This window comes from Lepisma saccharinum, chromosome 17 (assembly GCF_977018435.1).
Source record: "Lepisma saccharinum chromosome 17, izLepSacc3.1, whole genome shotgun sequence".
Taxonomy (NCBI): Eukaryota; Metazoa; Arthropoda; class Insecta; order Zygentoma; family Lepismatidae; genus Lepisma; species Lepisma saccharinum.
This window is the reverse complement of record NC_139245.1, coordinates 12,826,024-12,853,586: the sequence shown is the minus strand read 5'-3', so window position 1 is coordinate 12,853,586 and position 27,563 is coordinate 12,826,024. Positions and strand designations below refer to the sequence as shown.

At 37.6% G+C, this 27,563-nt stretch overlaps 2 protein-coding genes across 2 annotated transcripts; both read right to left on the bottom strand.

Annotated features, from left to right (window-relative positions):
- Positions 1–429: 429 nt before the first annotated feature.
- On the bottom strand, positions 430–4,828 carry LOC146001189 (uncharacterized). The gene is made up of 2 exons (XM_083138484.1): positions 4,764–4,828; positions 430–2,173 (listed from the first exon to the last, which is right to left on the bottom strand). Exon 2 carries the CDS (start codon positions 2,160–2,162, stop codon positions 522–524), a length of 1,641 nt encoding a protein of 546 aa, XP_082994610.1. The 5' UTR covers positions 2,163–2,173; positions 4,764–4,828; the 3' UTR covers positions 430–521.
- A 2,173-nt stretch (positions 4,829–7,001) lies between these two features.
- LOC146001188 (uncharacterized) lies at positions 7,002–26,441 on the bottom strand. The gene is made up of 3 exons (XM_083138483.1): positions 26,189–26,441; positions 10,417–10,508; positions 7,002–8,708 (listed from the first exon to the last, which is right to left on the bottom strand). The coding sequence occupies exons 1-3, from the start codon at positions 26,213–26,215 to the stop codon at positions 8,591–8,593; spliced, it is 237 nt and encodes a 78-aa protein (XP_082994609.1). The 5' UTR covers positions 26,216–26,441; the 3' UTR covers positions 7,002–8,590.
- Positions 26,442–27,563: the final 1,122 nt, after the last annotated feature.

Below are 27,563 nucleotides of genomic sequence, written 5' to 3'. Positions count from 1 at the left end.
GGTTTCTTACAGCTAACAATAGAACCATCCGATACCTATTGACAACTCGAATTTTCCTGTGAGCAAGGAGTCGGACACGTTCTCTTATTCATTTGAGGAAGACTTCTGAGAGCTCACAGCGAATAAGAGTTCCTCTACACTGGCAAGCAACTATGTTTCGTATGTCTGTTACAACAGGGAAGCTAAGTAGCTATTTTCCTTCCTACCACGATACTTTTCCCTTACTCCTTGATACACTGTCTTATTACAGTTCATGAGCCTCCCTATTATATGGTAGCCGTGCCACTTTCGGAAAAATAAAACTCGCAAGCACAAGTCATATTGTTTCGTTTCAACTACTTCCTGTATTTTAGATTATAAACCACCACCTTACTTGTAGATCTGAAGTATATTTAAAAAGATTATACAATTGTAATTCATATTGGGTAATCTGGTATGGCACCATTACACGATTTATACAGGTTCAGATTTAGAGAAATTTTGAAAATAACATGATGGTGGTTCGGTAGTGGTGATGACGCTTAGTTCAGCGTAAGAGGAATCCTTTTTAATTTCTTTAACTTGGTGTAGCAGGTGAGAAGCATTACCAACTCTTCCTTCTTCTGCAGTAAATATTCCTCAGACATCATCAGTACTTTAAGCTTTGGAGACTTCCTGATATTGCACAGTCGCTTCACAAAGTCTGCTGTTCTGTCGTCTATACTGTCAATCCACAACTTTTCCAAGTTGGGAGCGCACTCAAGGAGCTTTATGAGACTCTTCTGGCTAACTTTGCCACCCAGAGTAACATCATCTAAATTAAAATGATATGTCTTTGAATATTTGTCATCTTGTGATTCCCACATGAAAGAATTGTAAAAAAGTGTCAAATTTTGCAGACAAGGCAACTGCAATACGTCATGAAGATTGAAAGGAATTCCCGACAGTTCATTACCTAACTGAAGCACTGTCAATCTCTCTCTTATCTCTGGCGCCAGCTTAGCAATATCCTTACTCAGATAAGGTGTGTCGTAACTCTCCAGGGTGTCAAGCATCGTGAAAGAATTAAGCTTTGAAATGGGAACTAAAGATGTGTCACCTCCAGTGAACCCATGATACCGAAGGAAACGCAGATTGGGACACATTCGTCTCATCAAATCGTGGATCTGATCACCCATCGTCCACGTGAATATGCGTGCCAGATTGAATGTGGGTAGTTGAATGTTTTTCATCTTGTCCTCTATCAACTTTTTGCCGAGCATCTGGAAGAAATCTTTCAAATCGACATGCTTAAATTCTTCCAAATCCGGAACCAATTCCAACACCATCAAAAGTCCTCTGAACTTGTCCTTATCCATAGTGTATATCTCCATCTCTAACACTTTCAGTGTGTCACACAGCGGGCTTTTCTGTCGCGTGTACCATTCCACAGATCCACCACGAGGTATAAGTTCCTGCAGAGGGAGAAAAATGTTTGGAAATGGCCACAATGCGCTGTTCCAGTCTTCACTCAAACAGTCTTGTTTTACATCACGCTTCACAATGTTCTGCGTCAGGAACGTGAATCCCTTGTGTGATACACTAGTGTAACGAAGAACCAGCTTCTGCAGACGTTTGCAATTCTCACCAATCAATTTCAGTGCGGAATCGTTGCAGAACTCTGGAAGGGACAAGGTACTAAGTTTGGCAGCAGTGAACAACGCCTTTGCTAAAAGATTTTCGTCTAACGGTTTGTATTCTTCAAAATCATATAATATGAGAACTTGAAGATTGTTTCCTTCCTCGGATAGAAGCTTCAGCAGTGAATTTAAGTGACATATTTCAATGTTTAACAAACTCCTGAAATGTAACTTGGAAACACCTTTCGAGAAGAGCACCTCTGAATAATAAAGCTTACGAGGATACGTCTCGTCACGATGTTTCCACATGCGCCTCCCGAGTATTTCATCCAAGAGAGAAGTTCGGACAGTTGCTGGTAGTTGGGAAAGATAGTTCCTCAGCTCTAGTTTGCTTCTTTCAAAGTTCGGCAGCTGGTCGAATCCGTCTCTGCATGTCAGGGTGATCATTTTTATCAATTTCTTATGAAGGATTTCTTGAAGTTGGGGTGTTTTGATACGTTTTGATCTGATTAATAATTCGTCGTATTTTTTCCATTTATAACCGTTAATTTTGCAAATCTTCATCTCAGAAGATTCTGAAACAAATCACCAGATAAATAAACAGTTTCTTCGTTCCAGTTCCTAATATGATGTTGAAAACTTTAACAATGAACAAATATGCATAGAATATGACCTGGGGTAACATTATTTTTTCCTGTATCCTGTATTATTTGAGGTTATAATCTAATGTTTTCAGGGCTTACTGCTTAGCAGTAGTTGACAGAAGGTCAACAATATTTTCAGTGAAAACAGCCACTTGATTGCTGTTCTAGAAATAATGTTAGTACGATGATTCTACATTTTTATTAAAATGTATTATTAGTTGTATGGCCAATTATGTTTAAATGTTTTCTTAGAGATGGGTGTGCCCTTTTTTTTCGTGTTCTCCTGGCCAGTATTAATTTCTATCTCTCTATATAATCTCTCTCTCTCTCTCTCTCTCTCTCTCTCTCTCTCTCTCTCCCTCTCTCTGTGTTAGTTTGGCTTCTTAATACTCTTTCATTCTCTCATTTCGCTCTCCATTAAAACATGTCATAATTGAGTACAGTGGCGTAGCAACATATCGCGAGGCCCTAGGCGAGATTAAAATGCGAGGCCCCCGTACGTTCTTTAAATTTGAAATCTCGATGGGAATCGATTCAAAATCTTCAGGGATACGTCAGCAAATTATCATATATAAATAATAATAATAATATTAACGATAAATATATTTAATAATTTCATTCTCCCTGACAATGTACAGCTCACCGCTAAGGAGATGATCTCCAACGGAAGTACAGTGACGTAGCGACAGGCGACACCACTATTAGGGCTAGGGGTGTGCACCGAGTGAGAAACATACGTGGACTCGTTTTAACCGATGCAACGATACAAGTCGTTTAGGGTTACCAGACGTCCTGTTTTACCTGGGGTAATCCTCTTTTTCGAGACCTAAAAATGGTCCAGGCAGATTTTTAGGAAAATTTGGAAATGTTCTCTTTTCTGTTATTTAATAATAATTGTTAATATTATATCCGTCTTCAATTTCAAAGTAAAGAAATACGACACTCTCAGTTGCAAGCACAAAGCCAAGAAATATTTCTTCCAACAAAGAAAAAATGTCGGACTTTTTGCATCTCTTCTGTTGTCGCCGCTCGTCGCATAAGGTTTTGATTTCAAGGCATTTGTGATATCTACCGCTGCTCATGGCGATCAGCAAGTTTCTAACAATAGGTAAGAATATGCGATACGCCGTAGCTTTCTTTGATTTGAGTTTCACGACATCAGAATTCAGAAATAAAAAATAGTTTTTAACTGCTGTACTTTTAGTTGTTACATGGCAGTGGAGAAGTGAAGTTCTGTCGATCAGCGATCTGAACCATGCCGAAACGCAAATTTGATTTTAGTAACGACTTACCTTACAAAAACGGTTTCCTGACTTTAGGCCTGGAAGAAACCACTCAAAGGCAGAATGTCTTGCAGAATGTAAATTTATGTTATTATTTTAAAGTAAGAGACCGAGTTTCACAACCATATAATATTACGGGCATAGTGAATAAATATTAGAATATTCAGACATATGCCTATAATGAGGCCTATTATTAGTTATACGGAAACGGTGTGAAATTGTTTTACAGGGGTGTGTGATATAAGCTTACCAAATGCCGTATATTCTTTTTAAAATTCTTTGAAATGCAGTCTAAATAATGCACAGCATAAGCAATACAAAAGTGTTTTGGCCACTGAAAGAAAAGCAGCAAACTGTTGCTGGGGACACGCTCTGCATGATTGACGCAAATCAACTCGCACGCACTTCGAAAAGGATACTAGACCGCAGCGGGAGGCTTTCTGCTACCCCTAAAATCTACAAATGGACCGGTCCTTCCCTTCACCCCCGCTCCCCGTCTCCCTCGTTTGGGGATCTTCTCGTGAGCGGGGAGCTGTATTTCTCTGTTTTCCGGAATATGAAATACTCGTATGATGTTGTAGGAAGGAAGGAAGAACTGCTAATATTATCCATGTCCTCCTTTGGTTGAAAACAACGCAAGCATTTAAATGTCTCACACTTGTTTCGTGGCAGTTGGAGGTGCTTTATTGCTAAAATATTAAAATAAAAATATTAAATATTAAATTAGGAGTGTAAGGTCAAGAGAAAGGAGAAGTGCTTTTGATTAAAGAAAAAAAATAATGGATAAAAATGTCCAAGCATGTCATGGTGACTTTTTGCGAAAATGTTTCACATGAGAAATACGACAATAATGTTTACTTTTATCGCGTGTCTTTAGGCTTAGGGCCCGCCTGCCTGTATGTTACGCCCCTGATTGGACGTATATAACGTATAAGTAGAATTTAAAGCCAGATAAAACAGAATGTTGTAATTGGCCACAAAATTTAGTCTTTTCCATATTTTTGTCGCTTCTGTTTATTACATATTTCGTATCAACCCCATGCGACGCGAGGCCCCGGGCGGTCACCCACTTCGCCCACCCTTTGCTACGCCACTGATTGAGTGTAAAGGTAACATAAATACATTTTACTTAAGAATTATAACCCCCCCAGCAAATTCCTGAGAGTGCCAATGACTGTACGCACTACACCCCTCCCACCAAAGTATAACATCTAGCTCTACTGCGTAAATACACTTACAAATGATATGATGTTACCGGCCTGAACTGTAATTAATATATTTATGCGCTTAAACGCAACAACAATTCGTACAATAACCACGGGAATCTCTTCTATCTTCATTCATTTATTGTTAGATGCAATAATGATCAACAATAGGAAGATCTCTCTTAATAAATTTCACCGCTCTGTACTGTACTGGAAGGAATATCCTTTAGAATGGATTTCAAGTCAAGAGACAGACCAGTTTCACAAAATAGGCCCATGACTTGATATAAATTACCGTTCAAGAATTCTTCTTGAGATTCTGCACCCCCTCAATCCTCTAACAACACTGATTTATTTGGTTTCACAGTAAATCCAATCATATTATTAGTATTTAATGCGGTCAAAATACGTTTCCTAACATGCGGGTATTAGTAATCCAATAAAAATCACGACTAATTTGAATTTGCTGATAGAGTCCGTGTGGCTTAGTCGCAACTATAGACACAAGGGCGCATGCGCTGACTGGGCGAGTCCAGTGGCAAAATAGGGGTTGAGCGGATAAGGGAAAGAGGTTTCGTGAAAATCGTCTAGTAATGAAACAACACTGAAATTTCGTGCACAGTAACGCGCTCGCAAAATAGGCTGAGTTGTAGCAACTATCACAAAGAACAACACAGCCAGCATGGCATTTTGCCACAATTTCCGGTTTTAGTAAACACATTATCTACACTTTTAAAAATATTGCGATGGGGTTGCATAGTTTCGTTTGCATATATTCAGTATCAAATTAGTTTTAAAACCCCGAAAATCAGATGTTGTTTTGTTATGTGAATATTATACTTCTAATAGGAAGTACTGCCTAAAAATCACAACATACATATTTAGGTTCGAGCACGTCACTCATTACGTAATCTTTTACAGTGTTGGTATTGACCACTGTACTCACATTCAGTAGTAAAATGTGTTACATATTACCAGGGATAGAAACGAGCTTGAGACCGCTGCTGGAAGGAGTATGAATGTTATACAGTGTAGAGTTACACTTGAAGAACATCACACGAAGAGTCAATAAACAAATAAATATACATGAACATTAGAGCAGTTAAAAGTAAAATGATTCCACTCCATTGCGAGAGAAAGGATTTTATCCGTCAGTGTGCACATCAAAGAACCAAATTCCAAAGGAGAAATAACACAAAACATTGCTTACACATTGCAAATGGGAATTTGACAAGGGATTCGTAAGGGGAAAGAGCCATGATATAAATATATAACACATTCTTTAACTGAAATTAATAATTTCAAAACTCTGCACCGTTTCGTAATAACTAATGCATTCCGAGCATAACGTATATCTACTCATAAAATATATAAATGTCTTACCTCTTTGGTAACGCCTGCAGCAGCAGAAGTTAGCATGTAAACGCCAGACGCAGAATACATACGCCATAGAAGAATACCCGCTAAAGGTAATCTTGTTAATTTTGTCAAGTCAATATGGTGTCTTGGAGATGGACGGGATTGGGAGTGTGACTACTCATATTACCTACCCGGGAAACTATGGTTTCCACACTAATATCGGTAGTTTTTTTTATTATTTTTACATGTCACCCCCCTCCACCCCACCCCTAGGTGCCAGGGGTGTCTTGGAGTTGAATGGCATTGGGAGTGTCACTATTAATCTTAGCGACCCGAAAACTATGAAATGTACACTAATATCGGTCGTTTTACATGTCATCCCCTTCCCAACCCCACCGCTAGGGGGTGCCAGAGGTTCCGTGGAGTTGAACGGGATTGGGAGTGTCACTATTCATCTTAGCAACCCCGAAAACTATGGATTCGACACTAATAACGGCCGTTTTTCCATTATTTTTACATGTCACCCCACCCACCCCCACCCCTAGGGGTGCCAGGGGTGTCTTACTCCCACAGTATTTCCCACAGTGGGTCGTTGTCCCACCTTACTCTCCTTTCGGACGCCCATGACCGTGTCATAGGTCAATTTATATCATAATATTATGACATCTTTATAGCTAGTACACAACTTCAACACGGTGTTTGGCTTGGCAGTTAATGCTTTGGGAACGGTTTAAGTTTGTATTTTGATCGTCTTGTAACAATGTTTTATAAATACCACACATTTCAAACTGTACATGCTCTGCATAAAAAGTTCTGCAAATTTGAAAGATTCGCATTCTAATCTGAAACCTTCTAATAAAGGGCATTTGGTTCACCGGAAGTAAAATGAAGGCACATACCATAAATATTGGAAATAATTTTATGTACAATTATACAAACATAAACATTGCAAGTATTCTGTAAAATACAATGACTTGTCTTATTTTGATTACATGGAAGTACAAAAATATTCGAACTTAAGAAGTTCTAGGATGCATTACGTTTACATTCCACCTTACAAAATTAAAATTATTACACAAACCCAGTAATACTGTTGTTGCCATGAGGCAATAATAGCACATCACTCGAAATAGAAAATTAAGAAGACCGAACTTTTCCGCATATTTTATAACTTAGAATCTCTTATCTATTGAACAACGCTTTTCATATTCCACACAGAAATGTAAATAATTATTTCTATTAATGTATCAGTAATGAATATTTCTTTTATATAGCAGTCCCTGATCAAAAGTCCCGACTTAATATGGTTTAGCTGGATCAATGAAACATACTTTAATGTCCGATTTGAAATAATGGCCTGTTATCATTATTTCTGTTGAAAATTTGCGCACTCCTTTGCATAATATGCTTTTATGTAGGTGTTACGCTACAACATTCGCTCAACTTTATCGCATTTCGTACTTTCTGTGGTTTTATTTAAAGTTTTGTTAAAGTCACATCAAAAGTACTCCCAAACATAGTTATAAATTTAACAAGAATTGCGTTTTATCCTTGAGACAAAAATCTTTCAAGAAATATTCGGAAGGGTGTGTTTCTATGCTTGAAATCGAACTTAATGGGTAATATTTCATCTTTAATGTTATTGTTTTGATTTATTTCATTTACTTCTCTGTGTGTAGCGTTAAGAATTTTCAAAATACACTGATTTGGTGCATTTTATAACATAATAATTAGTTAAGAAAATGTTGTTATTTGAAATATAACATCATAAAATGTACCAGCGACTCTTTTCATTTGAGAAGAGAATACTTACGTAGCAAATTATTGAATTAATATCTGACGCTGTCAGATTTTTTAAGATGATGAGACAGAGAAGATAAGGATTTTTAAAATTAATATTATAACATGAAATTTTAGTAAGCAATGTGAGAAAGTTTCATCAGTTTTTGGTGCAATTTTAGATACATATAAAAACAGACAACCAGAAATACACAGGAGCAGATTTGTATACCACTCAGGACTTGCTTTTCTCTAAAACAGTAAATGATGACAGAGTCAGTATTAAATTATTCCACTTGATGACGTCGCATACTGCAGTTGACTGTTCTATCGAAAATTATATTCTAGCATGGTATGCAATTCGATCTGTTTGTAGTGTAATTTGAGTTGTCTAGATCAAATTTTGACGAAAATTGTGCACTGCAGAAAGCATTTAACACACCGTTGTCAAAAGAGCTCAGAACATGAATCATGTTGAGCGGAAATAGCAGAGAAAGACAGAGAGAGCTACAAAATGTGACGTGCAAAGCACATGCACATAAAAAATACAGGTAACTTGGCACCGTTCTCTTCTACCCTACATTTCAATGTTAGTCACCCCGCTCCAACATGTACAAATATATGTATATATTTCCCCGGTCCTTATTGAATACATGAAATCCTGAAAAAACAAAATGCATTTATTTCTGTTCTAGAAACATTCAAGATTCATTCTTTGGTCTCTAATGAATGCCTTCGAGAGGTGAGTAAGCCTTGTATTGGTAGAGCTCTGGTCCTCCATATCCATAAAGAAGTTTGCCTCGTCCTTGTTCGTCGTAGTACGGATAACGATACTTCGGCCTGGAAATGATAAAAGTCGACAAATGAAAATCGTGCTTGCCATTAATTCGTGAGTAACATAACGTCCGTGAACTTACTCCCAACATAGAGCGCTAACGTACTTAATAGTAGAATGGTGGACTGATTTAAAAGAAAATCACTGATTTAAGTCAATTTAAAGAAATAATTTGTAGAATAATGTACATAAGGATTTTGTAGAATCACTCTTGGTAAAAGTACATTAATCTCGTAATCATTTAATGGTGTCTATTGGGCTCTAAGAGAGCAAAAAGAATATATGTACTGATGTGGTAAAGCTTATACGAAAGGAAATGTAATATGCAAACCTTAAACACACTTAAGTTACTATTGATTTAAAATTCAATAATTTTCATAGGCAAAAAATAGCAAACATCTTGTGTAGAATAATATTCAAAATACTAATCATGTTAAAACGTAAATAGTGTCATTATCATTAAACTGTAAATATACACTGCAGCTGATATTTTGCAAATTCTCATTCAAAATTTGCCAAAAATCAGGTACAAAGAATATTAAAAATATCTTAAGTAAAAAATATTTTTAAATAGAAATCGTGATTTTTATCAACCCTGCTTAATAGTGTCATTCGCTAGTGACCTAAACAACTGTAAACCATTTCGTTAGTGCTTCATTACAGCAAGTGTGAAAAAAACTAAAACAAAAAAAACTTGTTTGGTGTTAAGATTCCGTTGCTCTACACAGAGTACTAACGTATCTAATAGTACCATTCGTTAGTATTTTAAGCTGACCTCTGTGGCGGAGTGGTTAGCACAGCGTTCTACGAATCCCGAATCTCTTTGTGAGTGTCCATCATAACATTCATAACCCATAATTTCTTCATAACATCATCATCTTCGCAATAAGCCAGAAGTGGGAAAAAATCGAAGTGAAATAAAGCCAATAAATCAGTTTCAACTATTGTAAACCATTTCGTTATTGCATTATTAGAACAAGAGTAAAGATAAATAAGAAATATTTGGTTGGAATGGGATAACCCGTGATATCCACATACCCCTAAAATTCCCTAAAAAATTTCACAAAGGCAAAATGTTTGGTCAGTTTGGATCTAAATTTTACCTTACGTCCCTTAAATATGAACTGAAATATTCTTATTGAATGTGAAGATTTTGCTTTTCTCAGGCAGACTTTTAATTTTCCCAGCTGTTAATCATCCCTGTTGAGGAATGACGACAGTGTTTTTTAACAAACGTTTTTAGCTTTTTGAGAAGAACTGGTCTCTTCCACTGTCTATGAGGAAGTTTTTAATGTATTCTATCTTGTCCAGTGTAGGTTCAATTACAACCTTGCACTTTAAACTTTTCCCAAGGGTTTTTTAACACCTTTGTTAACTCTTAAGTAAGAATTGTAGATAAGGGACTGTAATATATGTGTACTCAACAGTGCCTTCAGACAGAAGGAGCTGGCACCAATGTTAACGGCAACATGGCCGACAGGAACGGTCCTTATAACCAACATCGTTGCTTGTAACTTCTTGAGATCTTGTTATATTTCGTGTTGTTAAGTTAACGATAGTATTTATAATAATAGTAAGACGACAAGACAGCGACTATTTCTCTGTACACAGTGAAAAGTGTAAAAATGGCTATACGTGTCAACGCACCCAAAAATGATAAATCAATCAAACCAAAGCAAGATATTTCAGACATAAAACACAAGGAAAGCTTACCTTTCAAAATACTGGAAGTTAGGAGCCCTTGGGGTCAAGGTAGACTCGGCATTTTGTGGAAGAAATACGAAGATAAGCGCAAGTACTGCTACCTGGAAACAAAAAATAGTGAAATATTAGCACAAGTTCTGCCCATGTTGAATAACAGCCAAGTGGTTCGGTATTGTGAAGCGCGTGTGGCCGTATAAATCAGGTGATCATGAAGGCATAAACTTAACAAGCCGTGAAGTTGCAAAGTAGCATTGACTCAGCGGATCGTTTAACTACCCTGAACAAAGTTTTACGACTGAGTTGAAATTAACCTTACAAGAAAAGGGAGACTGAATGGAATGAACTAAACAACTTCATTGGATTGTCTATTGTGCCAGTGGGCGGATTATTGGAAACTATAACAATAGATCGTCCCTTAACGTAAGAGTAAATATGGACGCCTACATTTAAGTGATCACCCGTGAAGACGACATCCATGGGTGTCCTTTGCGAGTGTCCAAGGTCGGATTAACGGGGGCGACTGCCTCCGCGAGACCATGAGGGGGCGTCGTGAGCGACTTCTGCCGATGACCTGTTCTATTTTATCATATACTGATACAAAATTTACACAGTTGGATTGAAATATAACACACATGGTAGCATTTTAAGTAACACACAAGAGTGGATTAAGGGGACGGCCCATTCCCTGATGACTGAAGGGATGCTAGGCCCTCACCCCTCAGGGTTCTTATTTTATTTCTTCAATAATTGCACAGTTGAAATGAAATACCGTGGCATTTTACGACATAATAGAGGTATAACACCATTAAGCCTTGTTTCCATGATTATGAAAAACTAAATATGCTGACCAAGGCAGTAATTTATTTTATTAAAAACATAAACTAAAACGTAACGTTTCAACCTTCTAGCAAGGTCTTCATCAGACTCTGTATCAAGTACAAAAGTGATAGAAGTGACGAAAAGTAGGGAGTGACAAAAATAGGGGACGATGAATGATAAGGGGGCGACGAAAAATAGGGGCCGGTAAAACATAGGGGGCGACGTAAAATAGGAGGAGACGACAGACAAAGATAGGGCGTGAAGAAAGATAAGGTAGACAATGGATAGGAAGGTGACTCGAAAGATAGAGGGAATAAAGGACCAGGGCGACAAGAGACAGGCACGAAATAAACTTTAGTTGGGGATCAAAGAAGTCGGGAGGCGACTTTCCTTTCCAGAAGACCTGGGACGACAGTGCAGGGAATTATTTTATTTTTAAGATAATTATAAATAATTTATACAGTTGGGATAAAATAAATGAAATATTAGGGTATTTTTCAACACATGTGACAAAGCAGTGACGGAACTGATGAGATGGGGCGGTATGAACACCTATTCCGGTCGAGAAGCTCCCTTCAATATTCCCACCAGCGAACATGAGAGCTCCATAAATAAATGCTCTTTACCTCAAATAAGCATTTTTGTTTCGTACTTAGGACTATATTAAATGCGACTGTGATTTCAGAAAAAAATCCCGCCACCTCAATTCTTTCCTGGGCAGTCACTGTGGAAATGCCGTAGTTAGGAGGGGGGCGGGTGGCATGTGCCCCTGACACCAAAAGGCTTATTCATTATTTATATCGGCTTTGTATACACGGTGAAGTTAAGGCTTTAATTAATGCATTTTCTTCCGCCTAACCATCTGCTTACATCTGTGATGGTGGCGATGAAAATATTTAGGCGGACTACAGCCACCAATCGGATTAAAGGACTGAGGGGACGACCATCCTATCCTGAGGCTCTTGCGGACGGCGACACGTTTTCAAGTGTCTCATTTATGTTATTCTTAGTTATTGATATATTTGCATAGTTGGAATATGCATCAAACATTGTGAAATTTTGTGACACATATGGCAAGGCCGTAACAGTGATTCTGGGAGGGAGAGCTACAGAACGGGGGGGATTAAAGTGTTGCGGGGGCAACAGCCCTCCCTTGAAGACCTTGGGAGACGGCCCCTTCGAAGGCCTTATTTAAAATTTTCAGATATTGATAAATAATTTGGACAGTGCACATTTTGTGTGCGTGTATTGCTAGTTTTCGACGTCTGGAGAGAGGAGACTATTTTTTTTTATAATTTAATATTTGTTACTAATGTTAGACGTAATAGCTGACTTCCGCCTCTATGAATAGAAAAAGCCTTTAAAAGTAAAACTGTCTCTGTGCGTTGTAATGTGCCATGAAGGTATTTACGGGATATGGAGGTAGGGAGGGTTCTACGGCTTGATGTGGCTATATTTTCCTTTATCCTGTGTTACTCTCTTCAAGTCACGAAACACCCATTTCCATTTACTCACAATTATACACTGAAAAAAATATCGGTGTTAAAACAACACAAACAGTGGTCCCAGGAAGTCTACACCCCATTTTGGTCAACGTTTCACCTCAGTGGTGTTGAAATAACAGATAAATGGTAACAATCAATATTTTTGAAACTTTGTTATCATTTATCTGTGTTATTTCAACACCACTGAGGTGAAACGTTGACCAAAATGGGGGGGGGGGGGTGTAGACTTCCTGGGACCACTGTTTGTGTTCCTTCAATACCGATATTTTTTAGGTTTGAAACCTATTTTTTCCTTTGCAGGCAAATAAGAAATAACAAGTTAAGTCAGCGTTTCATTAAAAAACGCAACAACTAATGAAGTTTTATAATGCCTAAAATAACCGATCTTGCTTGTTAGAACCTATTTAGGTATATGCGACTAAATCAATCATTTTTTTAGGTTTTAATATATTTTTTACGGTTTTACAGGATTTGTGACGAAAATCCTTTAATGACTAACGTGTTTGAAACATACTCTCTGTAGATTTCCCTCTCTCCAAGTCCATGATTATTTTTGGGTATCACGGCACCCAACTCAAAACCTATTATTTTTTTCAAAGCTCTAAACAAAGCAAAAAGTCTCTCGCCACAGTTGCCTGCACAGTCCAAAGTACAAACTTCTGACCCCTGTCACCCACTTTCACGTCAGTTCGGTGCTTTGTGGAATTCATGCCTGTTTCAGAATTCAAATCTGCATCACTTACTATGTTTCTGTAGAAATATCGTTTTCAGCACACAATATGATCCTCACAGACAAAAGGCGGAGTTTCACTGTGGATAACATGAAAGAGATTGTTATGTGTTCAGTGTGTCTACTCGCTGATCATGATAAAATTCAAGTATAATTCCTGGTTTTCAAGGCGAACTTTCCAAAAATTAAGGGTACAAGCAGGTGTTTTCTCCATTTCAACTTTACGTATTACACATACACACACACAAATATATTAACAATACAAAGGGTCTGTGTAATTATCCAATATATATATTACAGTGCTCGAAAAATTTTCATCAAAGCTAGGCGCCAGATCTGAAAATCAGGCGCCAGGAAAACACCTACTAGCAATTGTGCATACTACAGTATGTTTCAAAAGTCGCACAATTCAAACTTTGAAAATGTATATCATGAAAATCGTAAGAGATATTTACACTGGGTTTTATGTACTAAACTAATTCTGTAGGCTATCACTGGGTTCATAAATTTATGTTAGCATTTATCTAAATAAAGGAAATTACATTATTTAAAAAACATTGTTAATTTGCTGAATACATCTGAGAACTAATTTTCAGCAATAAATATCAACTCTTAAACAATTTGTGGGATCATTTGTTGGTGTTTGGTTGTAAAACAGTTGCTTTGTGAAGTAGCTACAGCAGAAACAGGGCATTTTTATTGGAAAACTCCTTGCACATGAGTGTAAGAATGAGTAGTAAAATACTCTTCAGCAATGCACACTCACTGCTCCAATGAATACGCCATACTGAATCAATTAAAAAAAAACAGGCACAGTAGCAGCGAAAGTGAGCGAAGAGAATTCAATGTAAACAGGGGCAGCCTAGGAATCTTTCAAGAGTCCAATTTCGGCACAAAATCTTCATTTACGATTTTTCACGTAAATATATAGCCAATACTTAGACACATGTTTGCGACTGTTGGCAATATTTCGACCTGCTAGTGTTGCCATATACGGAGATATGTCCCAAAAATGGCACTTTTTGCTCAACCCATAAAATCGCCAGTCAAAAAGTCATCAAAAGTTGCACATGACCAATATTGGTCGCAAATGACAGACTGACATGGCATCAGTCATCATATGTCTGATTATGACCCTTCGATAATTTCTTACTTATTTTCCTTACTCAGAAGTTCATTACTGCAAAAATTGAATGTTGCTTTCAGTCAGTTATTAATTTATATAATTTTCTGTATGGAGTAAACTGATAATTTTAAGCATTGAAAAATATCTCAATGGATGAGGCTTTATAATGCAGAAAACCCGGTTTAAATATCTCTTATGATTTTCATGATATACCACATTTCCAAAGTTTGGGTTGTGCGACTTTTGAAACACTCTGTATAAGATGCTGAGCATCACGGTATTCAAAACATCGCTACATTATTTGAGAAAGCAGGAAATGGGGTGTTGGGGGACAAAGGGTACGAAATTGTTAAGGACTCTATGGAATGTTCACAACGTTGATAAAAAAAAAAAAATTGCTAACTTACGCTGTACTGCAATTTGAACTTAGAATCATCAAAATTTCGGACATATTACAGCAAAAGATCACAGTTGCCAGGCTGAAATTTTTAGTCGCCATGGCGACCTGGTGACCGGGATTTTTCGAGCATTATTAAAATGTTTAATTTAAGGTGAGGAGTTTACATTTGCCATTTCACATACTCAGACTCGAAATACATCCACAAACGCAAGTCACAAATGTTGCGGGAGATACTAAGCTACGAAAAAATTGTACAAGAATTTCTAACTCAGATTTACCTAATCAACTTCAAGATATCTTATCTTGCAATAATCTTCGGTCTGTCAGATAGATTTTTCTGCAAAGGACACTACGAAAGTAAACGGATTGAGATAATTCTGTTTTATTTTTCCTCCATAAGAATAAGATAAACTGTGAAATGCCTCAGGGATTTATAAATATGCATAAATTCAATGGGATTTGGATTAAAAAAACGTTGCAATTTTTCACATCTACGGAGAGAAATTCGCGCATAATTCCCGGAGCCAATATATTCATGCAGAATTCCCGGCATTCAAGGAATTCCCTAGTATTGTGCAGCAAATTATACATACGTATTTCGTTTTTCATACCAACAAGTAACTTTTGCTGACAGAATAAGTATTGTATCACAATAATTCATGCATAATTTTGACAATGATGAATGTAAATAAAAATTTGGTTAGAAAAATGATATTTCGTTGTTATATAATATCTATTCAAATTTCTTATGGTTCTTTTGAAATGTTTTTTAACGATTGTACCCTAATCGGTATTTTTCAGGAATTTTGAAGCATTTAAAGTTTTTTGGAACCTACTTCAGGATTTTTTCGAGCCTAATGTAAGATTTTTAGAATCTTAGGATTTTAGAGCCTATTTTAGGAATCTAAAATCACACTATTTAGAACCTAAAAATCCGAGGTTAACTAATAATGTAAACGAAAACCTTATTTTATTTTATTAAGAGATGTCTATGGCACAGTGTTATTCGTTAACTCAGTACAACTGTTAATGTTAAAGAAAGTTAGACAAAATCTTTCTCTGAGATGTACTCAGTTAGACTGAAGTAGCTGCATATCTGAAGCAATCATGAAACTTGACCTATCTGTAGGATAAAATAAGGCTGTAGCTATTGGCGTCGGAAGAGGGGACAGAAACGGTACGTAGACCCCTTCTGGAAATTGGCATTATTCATTTTAAGTTACAAAAAAATCGAAAGACTTGTTATTTTTATGGATATTAACGGAAGTTAGTTGTTGTTTAAACAGAATAACGAAGTAAAAAATGCGTAAAATAGAAAAATATTGAGTATAAATGACAAGAATTAGTTTGTATCCATATTGTATCATTTAAACCAAATAATTAATGGTTTTATAGTTTTCAAAATTTCAAAATTAAGTTTTATGTGAGCTGTCACAAAACATAAACACCAGACCTAAAATTTCCCCCTAACTGTTGAAGCTTTCTCTTGATCAATGTATATAACAGTTAATAACAAACAAAAATAACTATGCGTTTTAGTATAACAACCGTTTGGCATGCGAAAAAATAATGCAAAACAAACATTTGTGCTGGTTACACACTCATCTGTTCGATCGAGTAGAAAAGTCTTCCCAAGAATATAATAATAATAATAATAGGCTAATAAATTTGAAATTGGGTTATTTTTATGAGTTTACAATAGTTATTATTTTTTAATAATCATAAGCATGATAATAACTAATAACTCTCTAGTATTCTTAAACCCGATGGTTTATAGCTGAAGCAACATAAGGTTTCCATCTGTCCCTATCCTGAGCAAGATCTATCCAATCTTTTCCATCTTTACCGTTTTCCTTTAGGTCCATCTCAGCGTTATCCCTTCATCCTTGGCCTTCCTACAGGTCTCTTACCATCAGGTTTCCCAACAAGAATCCTGTAAACTCTTCTTTCCCCTCCCATTCGTGCCAAATGACCTGTCCATCTAAGTCTTCTGATTTTGCCTGTAGTATTACATGGATGCGAACCTTGGTCCCTTACATTGAAAGATTAACATAAATTAAGAGTATTTGAAAATAAAATCCTTAGAAAAACATTTAGACCTAAAGGGGATGAGGAGACAGGTGAGTGGAGAAGGTTACATAATTTAGAACTGCATAATTTGTATTCATGTCCAGATATTATTAGAATGATTAAATCAAGAAGACTTAGATGGGCAGGCCATGTGGCACGAATGAGAGAGGAAAGAAGAGTTTACAGGATTCTTGTTGGGAAACCTGATGGTAAGAGACCTGTAGGAAGGCCAAGACGGACGTGGAGAGATAATGTTCAGATGGACCTACAGGAAATCAGTAGGAATGGAAAAGATTGGATAGATCTTGCTCAGGATAGGAACATATGGAAGGCCTGTGTTGCTGCAGTCTTAAACTTTCGGATTAAGAAGACCACAAGTTAGTTAGTCAGTTAGTATTATTGTTATTATTATATATATTAGTCAGATTCTATCAATGATATGATCTCCCTTACAAAAATTTATGGTGACTCCCATGGCTGTAGATTAAGGAACCAAGGGTGCCAGCAGGATTTTTCTCAGGGGGAGCAGAGTCATAGAAAGGTTTATTATTAGGCTTATTGTTATTGCTATTGTTATTATTATTATTATTGTTGTTATTAGTTACTACTACTACTTTACAAATCATAAAATTCAAATTGAATTGAAAATACTTTGACGTCGTATATAAGTTCAGAATCGAGTCTGCTATTTAGATAGAAACTGGATTCGCCTTTCTTCCTTTCAATAAACATCGAGCCTATCACTTTGCTGATGAACAGTTCTTTTTTTTTTTGGTACTTTTTCACAATGCACAGAAATCAATCAGAGCCAGAGACCACTGTCCTTCATGGTACCTCTATTCCCTGTTTTTACGTGCGGAAGGATGCTGTAAAATAATAATAATATAGTAATAATAATAGTTGCTGTAACTAACGGTCTGTAAATCACAGAACACAATATTTTTGTTATCAAATATCGCTACATTTTCACTATTCGAATTACATGAACTCTTTTTAGAAATCTCAGGGGGGCAAGCGCACCCCCCCCTGGCCCACTCTGCGGGCGCCCTTGTATGGAACTGTGGTATATTATAAAAATTTTAAAAAAAAACTATATGAGGGGAATTCAACCCCGAATCTTGTTTGGTGGGATCGTGGGTCGATTGCTCAATGCATTTGATACTCACTTCTTCCTGTAACCGTACCACTGATTGAATGAGCAATACAGCAAACCATAACATTCCACAGGGACTATTCCGGGATCAAAACAAAAGGGGGCCCGTGGGAAATCTGCGGTCCCGATCGGCCCACATGCGGGAACGAAAGCTGTTCCACTTCACTCGCTGCTCGAGCTTCAGTGGAAAGCACAACAGTAACGTCTTGTGGAGAAAGCATTTTTTGCACGAAGCATGTGGATTGAACAATGACAACATCCCCAGCTGCTGTCGGAAATTCAAGCTGCTTCAAAAAGAACAGAAGCTCATTTAGGATACTAAACGTCCAATATCTTTCTCGTTAGCGCTGTCACGGCAAGGAAAGATTGGCCAAAGAATCTGAGCGCTCAGCGAGCAACTTGATCGCATCGCTCAGCTACTGCGGTTAAAGAAGCGTTGTTCAACGAACGCTGCTCACTTGCTCGTTGAGCGAACTTCAACCTTGCTCGCCAAGCTTTAAGCCACAGAATATATCGTTTTTGTGATTTGATATCGTGGGGAAAAGACTAAGAAGAACAAAATCGGGTAAAATTGGTAGCTAATGAAGAAGTATTATTATCAGTGATGTGCGTCTACGCGTAAACAACGATAGTCTACATTCTACACGTAGACTACTTTATACACGTAGGTTACGTAATCTATGTAAACAACATGGCGAAAGGTGATAACTTAGCAAAGGCCGCCGTGGAATTAAAAGAAAATTATACTGCGTATCAGTTGCTGATGTACGAGGAGAACTTTTCATACTCTTCCTTCCAAATTCGAACAATTTCTCACCTATGAAGGAACCTAATATAGGAAATATTCTAGTGTTTTATGGGGAAAAGACCACTCTTGCCTCACGACTGCCATCTGTTGCTGTTTTTTGCATACTATTTATCTTCTTCCATAGTTGATAATACTAGAAGAGAAGAGACATTTTGTTGTAAATAGGATTCTTTTCATTTCGTTAGGAGCCAGTATAGTTGAAAATTTCACTTTCCTTTCATGAAACCCTTGAAAATTAATTTTAATGCACTTTAGATTGTCTACGTAGTCTATGTAAACTACAACCCAATGTAATCTACGCGTAGATTACGTGTAGACAACATATGTAGACGTAAACTTATAGTCTACGTCACATCACTGATTATTATGTATTTTATTTTAATTTATTATTAATTAACGGTGCGATATAGCGTAATTACAGATGAAGTTCAAGTAACAGAACGTAACGTAATTTTCCATTTTTTGTATAATTGTATTAAAATGAAAGTGTTTAGGAAATATTGATTGATTTGCTTTATTTTACTTCGCCTCTTGTGCCACTTTTGACTGATTTGCGCTGATGAGGATGAGTGATGATGTGATGAAATTGATGAATGGACACGCACAAATATCCATGCCCAGGCTGGGATTCGAACCCCAGACCCCTGGCGTCGTAGAATTTTGGAAAGTTGTGCAAGTGTGTGAAAAAGAAAATTTCGACAATTTTTGTCTACATCAACCATTCCCAAAATTAACAGCTTTTCAAAATCACTAAAATCTTGTCCACTCGATGCAGCCATATTGATCACATTACTCAAAGATACTGATATTATGATCAATGAGAAGACACGGTCAAGTAAATGATCTGTCTGCTGAACGAGCGAAAATCTTGCTGAGCGAGCATTGCTCAGATACTCGACACGTACAGTGGGATCCACTAGGGTTGCACGGCAAATTGTCCACGACTATTTTCATTAATTTTTCTCTTACATCCTATATGTTTTTAAATGATGGATTTTGTGTATGTTGGTGCAGAAGTTGTCAACAGCTTGTTTTGAGATTTCTTTTAACTTTTGAAGCTCTTATTGGGTCAAATAAAGAGCACGAACATGGTGATGGACAATTTGCACGGTAATACTCATGGATCCCACTGTACCTGCAAAGTCTCTCGACAGGGGTATCGGGAGAAGGAAGGGGTTGGGGTCACCGGTCTGTTGACCTCCTCAATATTGGCATTGTTATTTGTGAATTACAAAATAAGCAATTAAGTCAGCCTATAGTCAGCAACAGAAATAAGGTTCAAGTAATTAACATTCAAGCAGTACATCCAAAAACAAACAAACTGATGAATTAGCTGAAAGAATTGAGTGGAAAATGAACCAGCCAGGCCAGAATTCCATGTTTTCGCCAGAGATGTAGTGGGGCCTGGCAACCGTAGAAAAGATGAACCTTCTCGAACAGCCTGCATGTGAGATTTACAAGTAACATAAATAGTTATTTTAAAGAAACACTGTTCTTCCTTCGATGATTAACATATTCCTTAACAATCGTTCTTCTTAGAAAATAAGTCTTCCTGGCATTATATTTTAAACGTGTCATTTGGTTTCTGGGCAGCATTAACGGTGAAGAAAAGTTTTAAAAAAATAAGAATTAATGAATTAATTTTCAGAAAATTGATGCAAGAAATGAAAATATCTAAAGTGGTTCTCTAGAAAATTCACGTGTCAGTGCTCAGTCAAAATTTGAAAATTTTCTGTCTATTAGTTCTCGAGATAATCATGACCAAAGTTACCCCTTAAGCTTACATAGGCTCCACAAGGAAAAAGTTCAAATCTTCGCCGGGGTAGAAGATGGCCTTACAGATACAAATGTTGCCAACCCTGGTTTGGAACTTAGAAGGATGACATCAGGAACAGACTGTTCGGCAAGGAAGGGGCTGCTGCTGCATGGCCCTCCTGAGAACCATACGCTGCAACTGAGGGAGCCATTTTTAAAAGGTACATCACTCGTTTAACTATTTCCTACACGCAGTTTTGGAGAGGGACAATTTCCCATAGGTTCTTCTCTCTTCGGCAGCTGCCGATCACTGTTGCCAGCTTCGCTCTTTTGGAGCCAGATCTGGTTCTTTCGTGCACTCGTTTGGCTGTGAACTATGGCACCCGCCCCCTGCCCCACTATGATGCCATCACTGGCTCCGGCTTATATAGTATACATTTTGCATGTAACGTGATATTGTTATATAGGCTGCGTCGCCCCACACCCTCTTACATCCTCAGCTACTTTTCTTTATAGCGCCTTGGCTGACGTGAAGAGGACGTAATATTGTTATCCGGGAATACTTTATTTTCGATTTCATACCACCATCGGTTGATTATTGAAATGGGTGATGCCGCCGGATCTAGACGGCGAAAACTAAGAATAAATTACCATCACTAACGGTAATAACAGCGCCACCTCACCCACACCCCCACTCATTTGACACCAGGAGGCACTTTATCCAGTTTCGTAAATCTAGCTCCTTGAAAGTTTTTACTCCGTTTACGGTGAAATTTAGCTCTTTTATGTGTATCACGTTTGGCAACACTGCCAGGATGGCCGTAGGAGGCAAGGAGAAATACATTGCTCTTATGGAAGTATTATTATATGTGTTCTCTTGGGAATATCAAACTTCCGATGGCATAGAAAAATATATCAACGGAAAAAGGACAAACTGAATAGTAATTGACAGGCGGAAAAGGCGAAACTTCCATTTGATTAGCCGTAACTTCAAGTTGAAGTTGATTCCCCATAACGAATACATGGGTTTCTGAAAATTCTTATTCATCATGTTTTTCAAACATCATATCTAGCTTAATAATAAACTTAAAAAACACTTTCACTTGCAACATGTGGATAAATTCATACTTTATTGAACACCAGCTTTTTTCCAGCCCATTCGGACGATATTGAAATAAATGCACAACTGGTGCGAAATTGTCCCTCATCCCCTTAAGGAAACTTACTGTCACAGATAAGCCAGGAAGGGGAAAGGGAGAGAAGAAAGGACATATACAAGGGAGAAAAATGACGGACACAAAGGTGTAACGTCGTCGCCTTGTAATAAAGGGGTCCTGAGTTCGATACCCTGTGGAGCCACATTGCACAGTGGTTCGGATCCCAGTTTAAACTGTAGGTCCAGTCAGGCCCGTACCCCGGATTTTTTTGAGGGGGGCCAAGCCCGAAACCTTGGTTATATATATATACACATACCTATAAAATTGTCATGAAATATATGTCAATTATTAAATAATTAATTAATATCATTAAGTAATTAATTAATTAATTTTTATATATTTATAAACATAATAAACAAATTAATTTGCTAAATTTATAAACTAGCAAATTATTTCCTTTAATAACTGGCTCAAAATGTCAAGAAATTATAACATATACGCGTATAAGGTGAAATGTTTTTAATAAGTGTTAGATATTATTTAATTATTGCTTTTTATTAAAAATGGTAATTAAATTTTCATACTTTTGTGTTATGTTTTTATAATTGTGTAAATCTATTAATAGTCTCTCGAAAGGAAATATTTCCTTTTCAGAGTTGTAGCTAGAGACTTCAGCGCCCAGTACGAGAATGATTTTCACACTCCCTGCACCGAAATTAACCCTGCCCCATTACCTAGATGTAGCTGGCATACTTAGACATTGTAGGAAATTTATGTATTTACTCTTTTCCGTTGAATCCTATGAAAATATAACTTAGCATTAAAGAAATGTGGCTAATAAAAGGAAAGTCGGTTGTACATCCCACACCATCTTCATTGAAGCAGTGTGTGTTATTGTTCACATCTGCAAAATCGATTCAAATTAAAGATAACTAGGTTGACGGACAAAAAATGAGAAACTTTAAGAAGACATTAGTTTTCTATTAAATGACCGTGTAAGTGCTATGTTTTATTCCCGACGAAAGGAGGTGAGAAATGGACGAGAAATGACAGGTCGGTCTAATTTCTACGTTCTAGGGGCCTAGGGTGACAATGACAACTACCTTCGCAGCTACAGCTCCATTTTTACTAGTCCAATTTGATATAATTTTAAAATCTTATCTGTGACTGTAGAAGTACGTTTTCACCCCATGCTGTTAACAGCCCTAAAAAGAGAGAGAGAACAAGAGATGTATGCCACATTCACACACAGGCTGACATCATTCTTTGTTATTCCTTCTTTGTATGTGTTTATGATGTTATTCTTAGTAAAGTATGTTTGAAGTCCAAGTAATTGCTTATCTTTGTTGTTATAACACAAAATCTTACCCTCGGAAAATTTTAATGGGGGGAAAGTTGTATCAGAACAAGATCGTTGGTGGGAAGGTGGGAGATCACCCTTCCGCCATGGTAATTTGTACCCTGAATGTGACCACCAACGCTATGGAATTATCCTTATAATGAAGATCATGTCTGAATGTGAATTAACCATAAAAAGAGGACATTTCCTCATCAAGACTGCAGTTCGAAAGAAGTGAGAACAGGGAGTAAATATGGTGAACTGTCCCGACCAAATTGGAACATTTAGTAGCTTCGCATAAATGGTTAAAAAACTAAAATTACTAAATATAGTAGACTGCAAACTTCTGGACCGATTTGTGGTCGTGACCATCTTATTCAATGAATTGCACGAGTATGAAGTCACATAGGTAATAAAATCCAATTTCTGCATAAATAAATTTTAAAAATCATATGTACTGCTATTTTTCTGCTTCAGAATGCTCAGGACAGACCGTTATATGTTGAACACAATGCACTGCCAACTTCTAGAAGCAATATTCTCATTGCACAGTTTCTCAATTCTCTGTTCGCTTTTTTATTTCCCTTATTGCAAGCGACAAATCGACTTTCCAGAACATGATTGCCTGGAGGGAAAACTGGAAGCTCACTTGGTCAGGAAGTTAAACCTTAATCATTTCCTCTTATAATTCCTTTTTTTTTGTGTTGTTTTTTTATAAATGTTACATGTACACGTATGGTTGCTACATGTTTCAGGTTTTCCGGGATAATACCACAATAGAGCCCTGACCAGAGTTTCGACATAATTCTTCCGGACAGACAAATATTCCCGTTCCAAAGAAAATGGGAAAATAGACAGAAAAGACAATAAAAATCTTTGTGAGAAGTAAACATTTCGAAATGGTTACAGTTGAATTCAATTCCTTATGTCTGTCCTCTGTAAGAACGAAATCCATAACGAACACACGTGGCTTTTGAGAAACCGTATTGGTTGTTTCAATGACAACTGTGCAGAAATCTTGCGCGCAGGAATATAGTGCATATGATAAAGCTATTCTCGACTAGTTTTATTGTCTCTTCTCTCTGACTTCATTCGTTTATTCCTCCTCTCTATCGTTTCCTCCTTAAATCTATATTTTCTGCCCTTCTCTTTGTATTGCCTTCCTCTTCCCTCCCTCCCGTTTCTCTCTCTCTCTCTCTGCCTTCGTTTCTTTCTGTTTGTTTCTCTACCTCTCCCTCCATTTCTCTTTGTATTTCGGTCTTTCTGTACATATTATTCTATCTGTCGTCTACTGGGTTCATTGAAAGGTTGTCGTTTGTTTGATCGTGGGAAAAGGGGACTGATTACTTAATATTAGTCTTCGATTGGACAATAATAATCGTCATTGTTTGTCACATGGGTTACGCTTATACTGACAATTTATGGTTCGCCTCGAGGGTGTTCACTTAATTTTAGACAGGCCCTAGCTAGAATTGATCTCCAGGGGGTCTCACGGTTATCAGGGGGCTTTGTAAACCAAGTCCATTTTTTAAAAGAAATATTAAATGAACGTAAATTATGTGTGTGGGGCGGGGGGGGGGCGCTCATTCATTTATAAATATCATATACTACACAAATACTACATTTTTCTACATCTTTTAAAACATCTCTTGAAGTGTTAATTGACTGATACTGAAATTATCCCTTACACACCCCATACTATTTTAGATGATACAGATATGTAGTATACCACACACAAAAAACGCACAATATTCAATCACATTGCCTACAGTATATTCCATCCCCGGCCGAAGCAATTAAACTCCCCTTCCTTCCCAAAACTTGGGGGCTGTTGTTGACCTTTGACGCAGATGCGGACGGAACTTGCATGATGACATCAAAGTCACAGATTTCTGCCTAAACGGGAGGTCGCAACAGGGACAGTGAAGGTATAGATAAAGAAGCTCCCCTATGAAAGAACTTTCTGAAGTGTAGAGAATATTCTAAATACTTGCAGCTACTTCTGCTCATAAACAAAATAAGCGAATGTAATAGATACTGTTCATACGAGGTGGATTTATCCTTAATTGTGAGTTGTCTACATTTTCACTCTTCACTGCAAACAAATTATGCAAAATAGTATACGTAATGTAAAGGGGGGCTGGGCCCCCCTAGCCCCTGCCTGGCTATGGGCCTGATTTTAGACACTTAGAGGAAGGTGGGAGTGGGGGATTGGCTATCGCTATTTACTGTGTTGACAACTTATTGTTAGTTATTCAAGAGTGACCGCCCCTCCTCAGTGAGCTGTCATCACAGGCGTCGTTAGCGGAGGGACAGGCGCATCCCCCTCCAACAATTCAGCAAAATGCATTTTTGTATGTGCAGGATATTGTATATTCTCCCTCCCAATAACTCAACAGAACCCACTTCGCTTGGGCATGCCCCAACAACAGTTTTTTTTCGAAAGAGAAAGCAGTTTAAAAAAATACACTTCTTTAGAATGTCATTCGCCATTGTCTATGTACAGTCACCGGCAATAAAAAATGGGACACCTAGATCCTGAAATAATCTCTTCCCTGCATGACGTTAGTGCTATAACTTGCAATTTAGAGTTAGGCAACACACATAACGCCTAGCAGAGAAGCGAGTATATCAGGATCTAGGTGGTCCAGTTTTTATTGCCGGTGACTGTACATACTCTGGTTTAGTGGAGCCGTAAGCCTATTTTCTATTACGAATTTCCACTGATTACAATATACATGCATTATCCTGATATGAATGTTCTAGGATAATTCGGACGCTTCTTCGAAAGGACGAATTTTTTTGAGACAAGACCAGACAAGTTCCGAAGACCAAAGTCTCTATGGAGAAAGCGACGTTAAAACTTTCATTCCTACAACGCACGTAAGTGTACCGTGAAAAGAAAATGGTTGTACTCACCAAAGACAGGACCGCTCTTGATAGCATGCTGCACTACTCCAGGCAACAGCGTTGCACCTCGTCACCAGGGTGTTGTTTCGGGAATGGAAGAGTTGTCCGCAAGTTCCAAATGAGTCGACAAAATGTGCAAGTTCAGGGATACGGGATGCAAACACTTCCACTCGCTCGCATTCTGCCGCGTGGTGACATCTACGAGCAGCTGAACACGTAGCCAAAGGGGAGGGAAAGTAGGTCATCGGGTCAGAAACAGCTGACTGTCGGGAGAAAACTGTGAGCGGAGGGAAAGAAAGAATGTAGGCTTTAGCGAGAAGTTTTCGGTAGGAAGTGAAAGCGAATGGGCTGTGTTTGTTGCTGAGAGCACTTGTCTCCCAGAACTGTGACGTGTGCTTTCTTGAGTACCTGCCGAAAGCAGTGTTTCCATAAGGCAATGGAAGTCGCCAACGCAAAGAAAGACCAGATCGTTGCATTTCGACCAATACCTGCCCCAAGATTTTGCATCTACAGACGCACGCAGGAGCTGATGGGGCTGCAGCCCGTCCAGAAATTTTGAGAAATTAAAAAAAATGCAAATGAGAGCATTAAAGAACTCGGAAAAAGCAAAGCGATAATGAACCCCTAATACCATTTTTTACTTTGAACAAGGTTTAGAACTAAGGTGATAATTACGAAATATTTTATGATGTATCCCGTCTCCCAGAATGCAGCCCCCTCCGAAAAAAAAAATCCTTCGTAGGCCAGTGTCTAGAGATGCAGATTAGGTGTGAAGCTTACAATATAATGTCAAGATATTTAAATAAGATTTTAAATAGTAAATAACTTATCCATTTTGCTTCTTATTGCACATACAGGAATGAAACACAATTACCTAATTAATTTGTCATGTGACATGTATCGTAAACTTGCCATCATGTAAGTGTTACTTCATTCAGCCGAGTCGTTCGTAGAGTAATGGTCATGATATGTTCGCATAGTCTATTCAAGACTAACAGTTTAAAATGGGATCCGTTTCGAATTATTCCACCAGGAATCGAACATCTTGACCAAAGTTATTATTTTGCGACTAGAATATTGGTTAAAATTGACGGGGATGAAGTCATTTTGATGCCAACATAAATAATTTAAACGTCACTGTACAGGCGTAGATGTTAGAGAGGTGGGGAGGCTGTTGCCCCGGCCAGTAAAAGAGAAAGAAAAAAGGTTCGAAAAGAGTAAACGTCGCGGCGCCCATATTGACACCGTATTAATTAATATTATTGTCAGTTTGCAAAGAAAGAAGCATATTTCTCTTTAAGAGTCACATCAGTTGTTAAACTGCATACGATTTGTTCATGATAATGTCAGCCAATATACACAATATAATTTATAGCATGTGCAG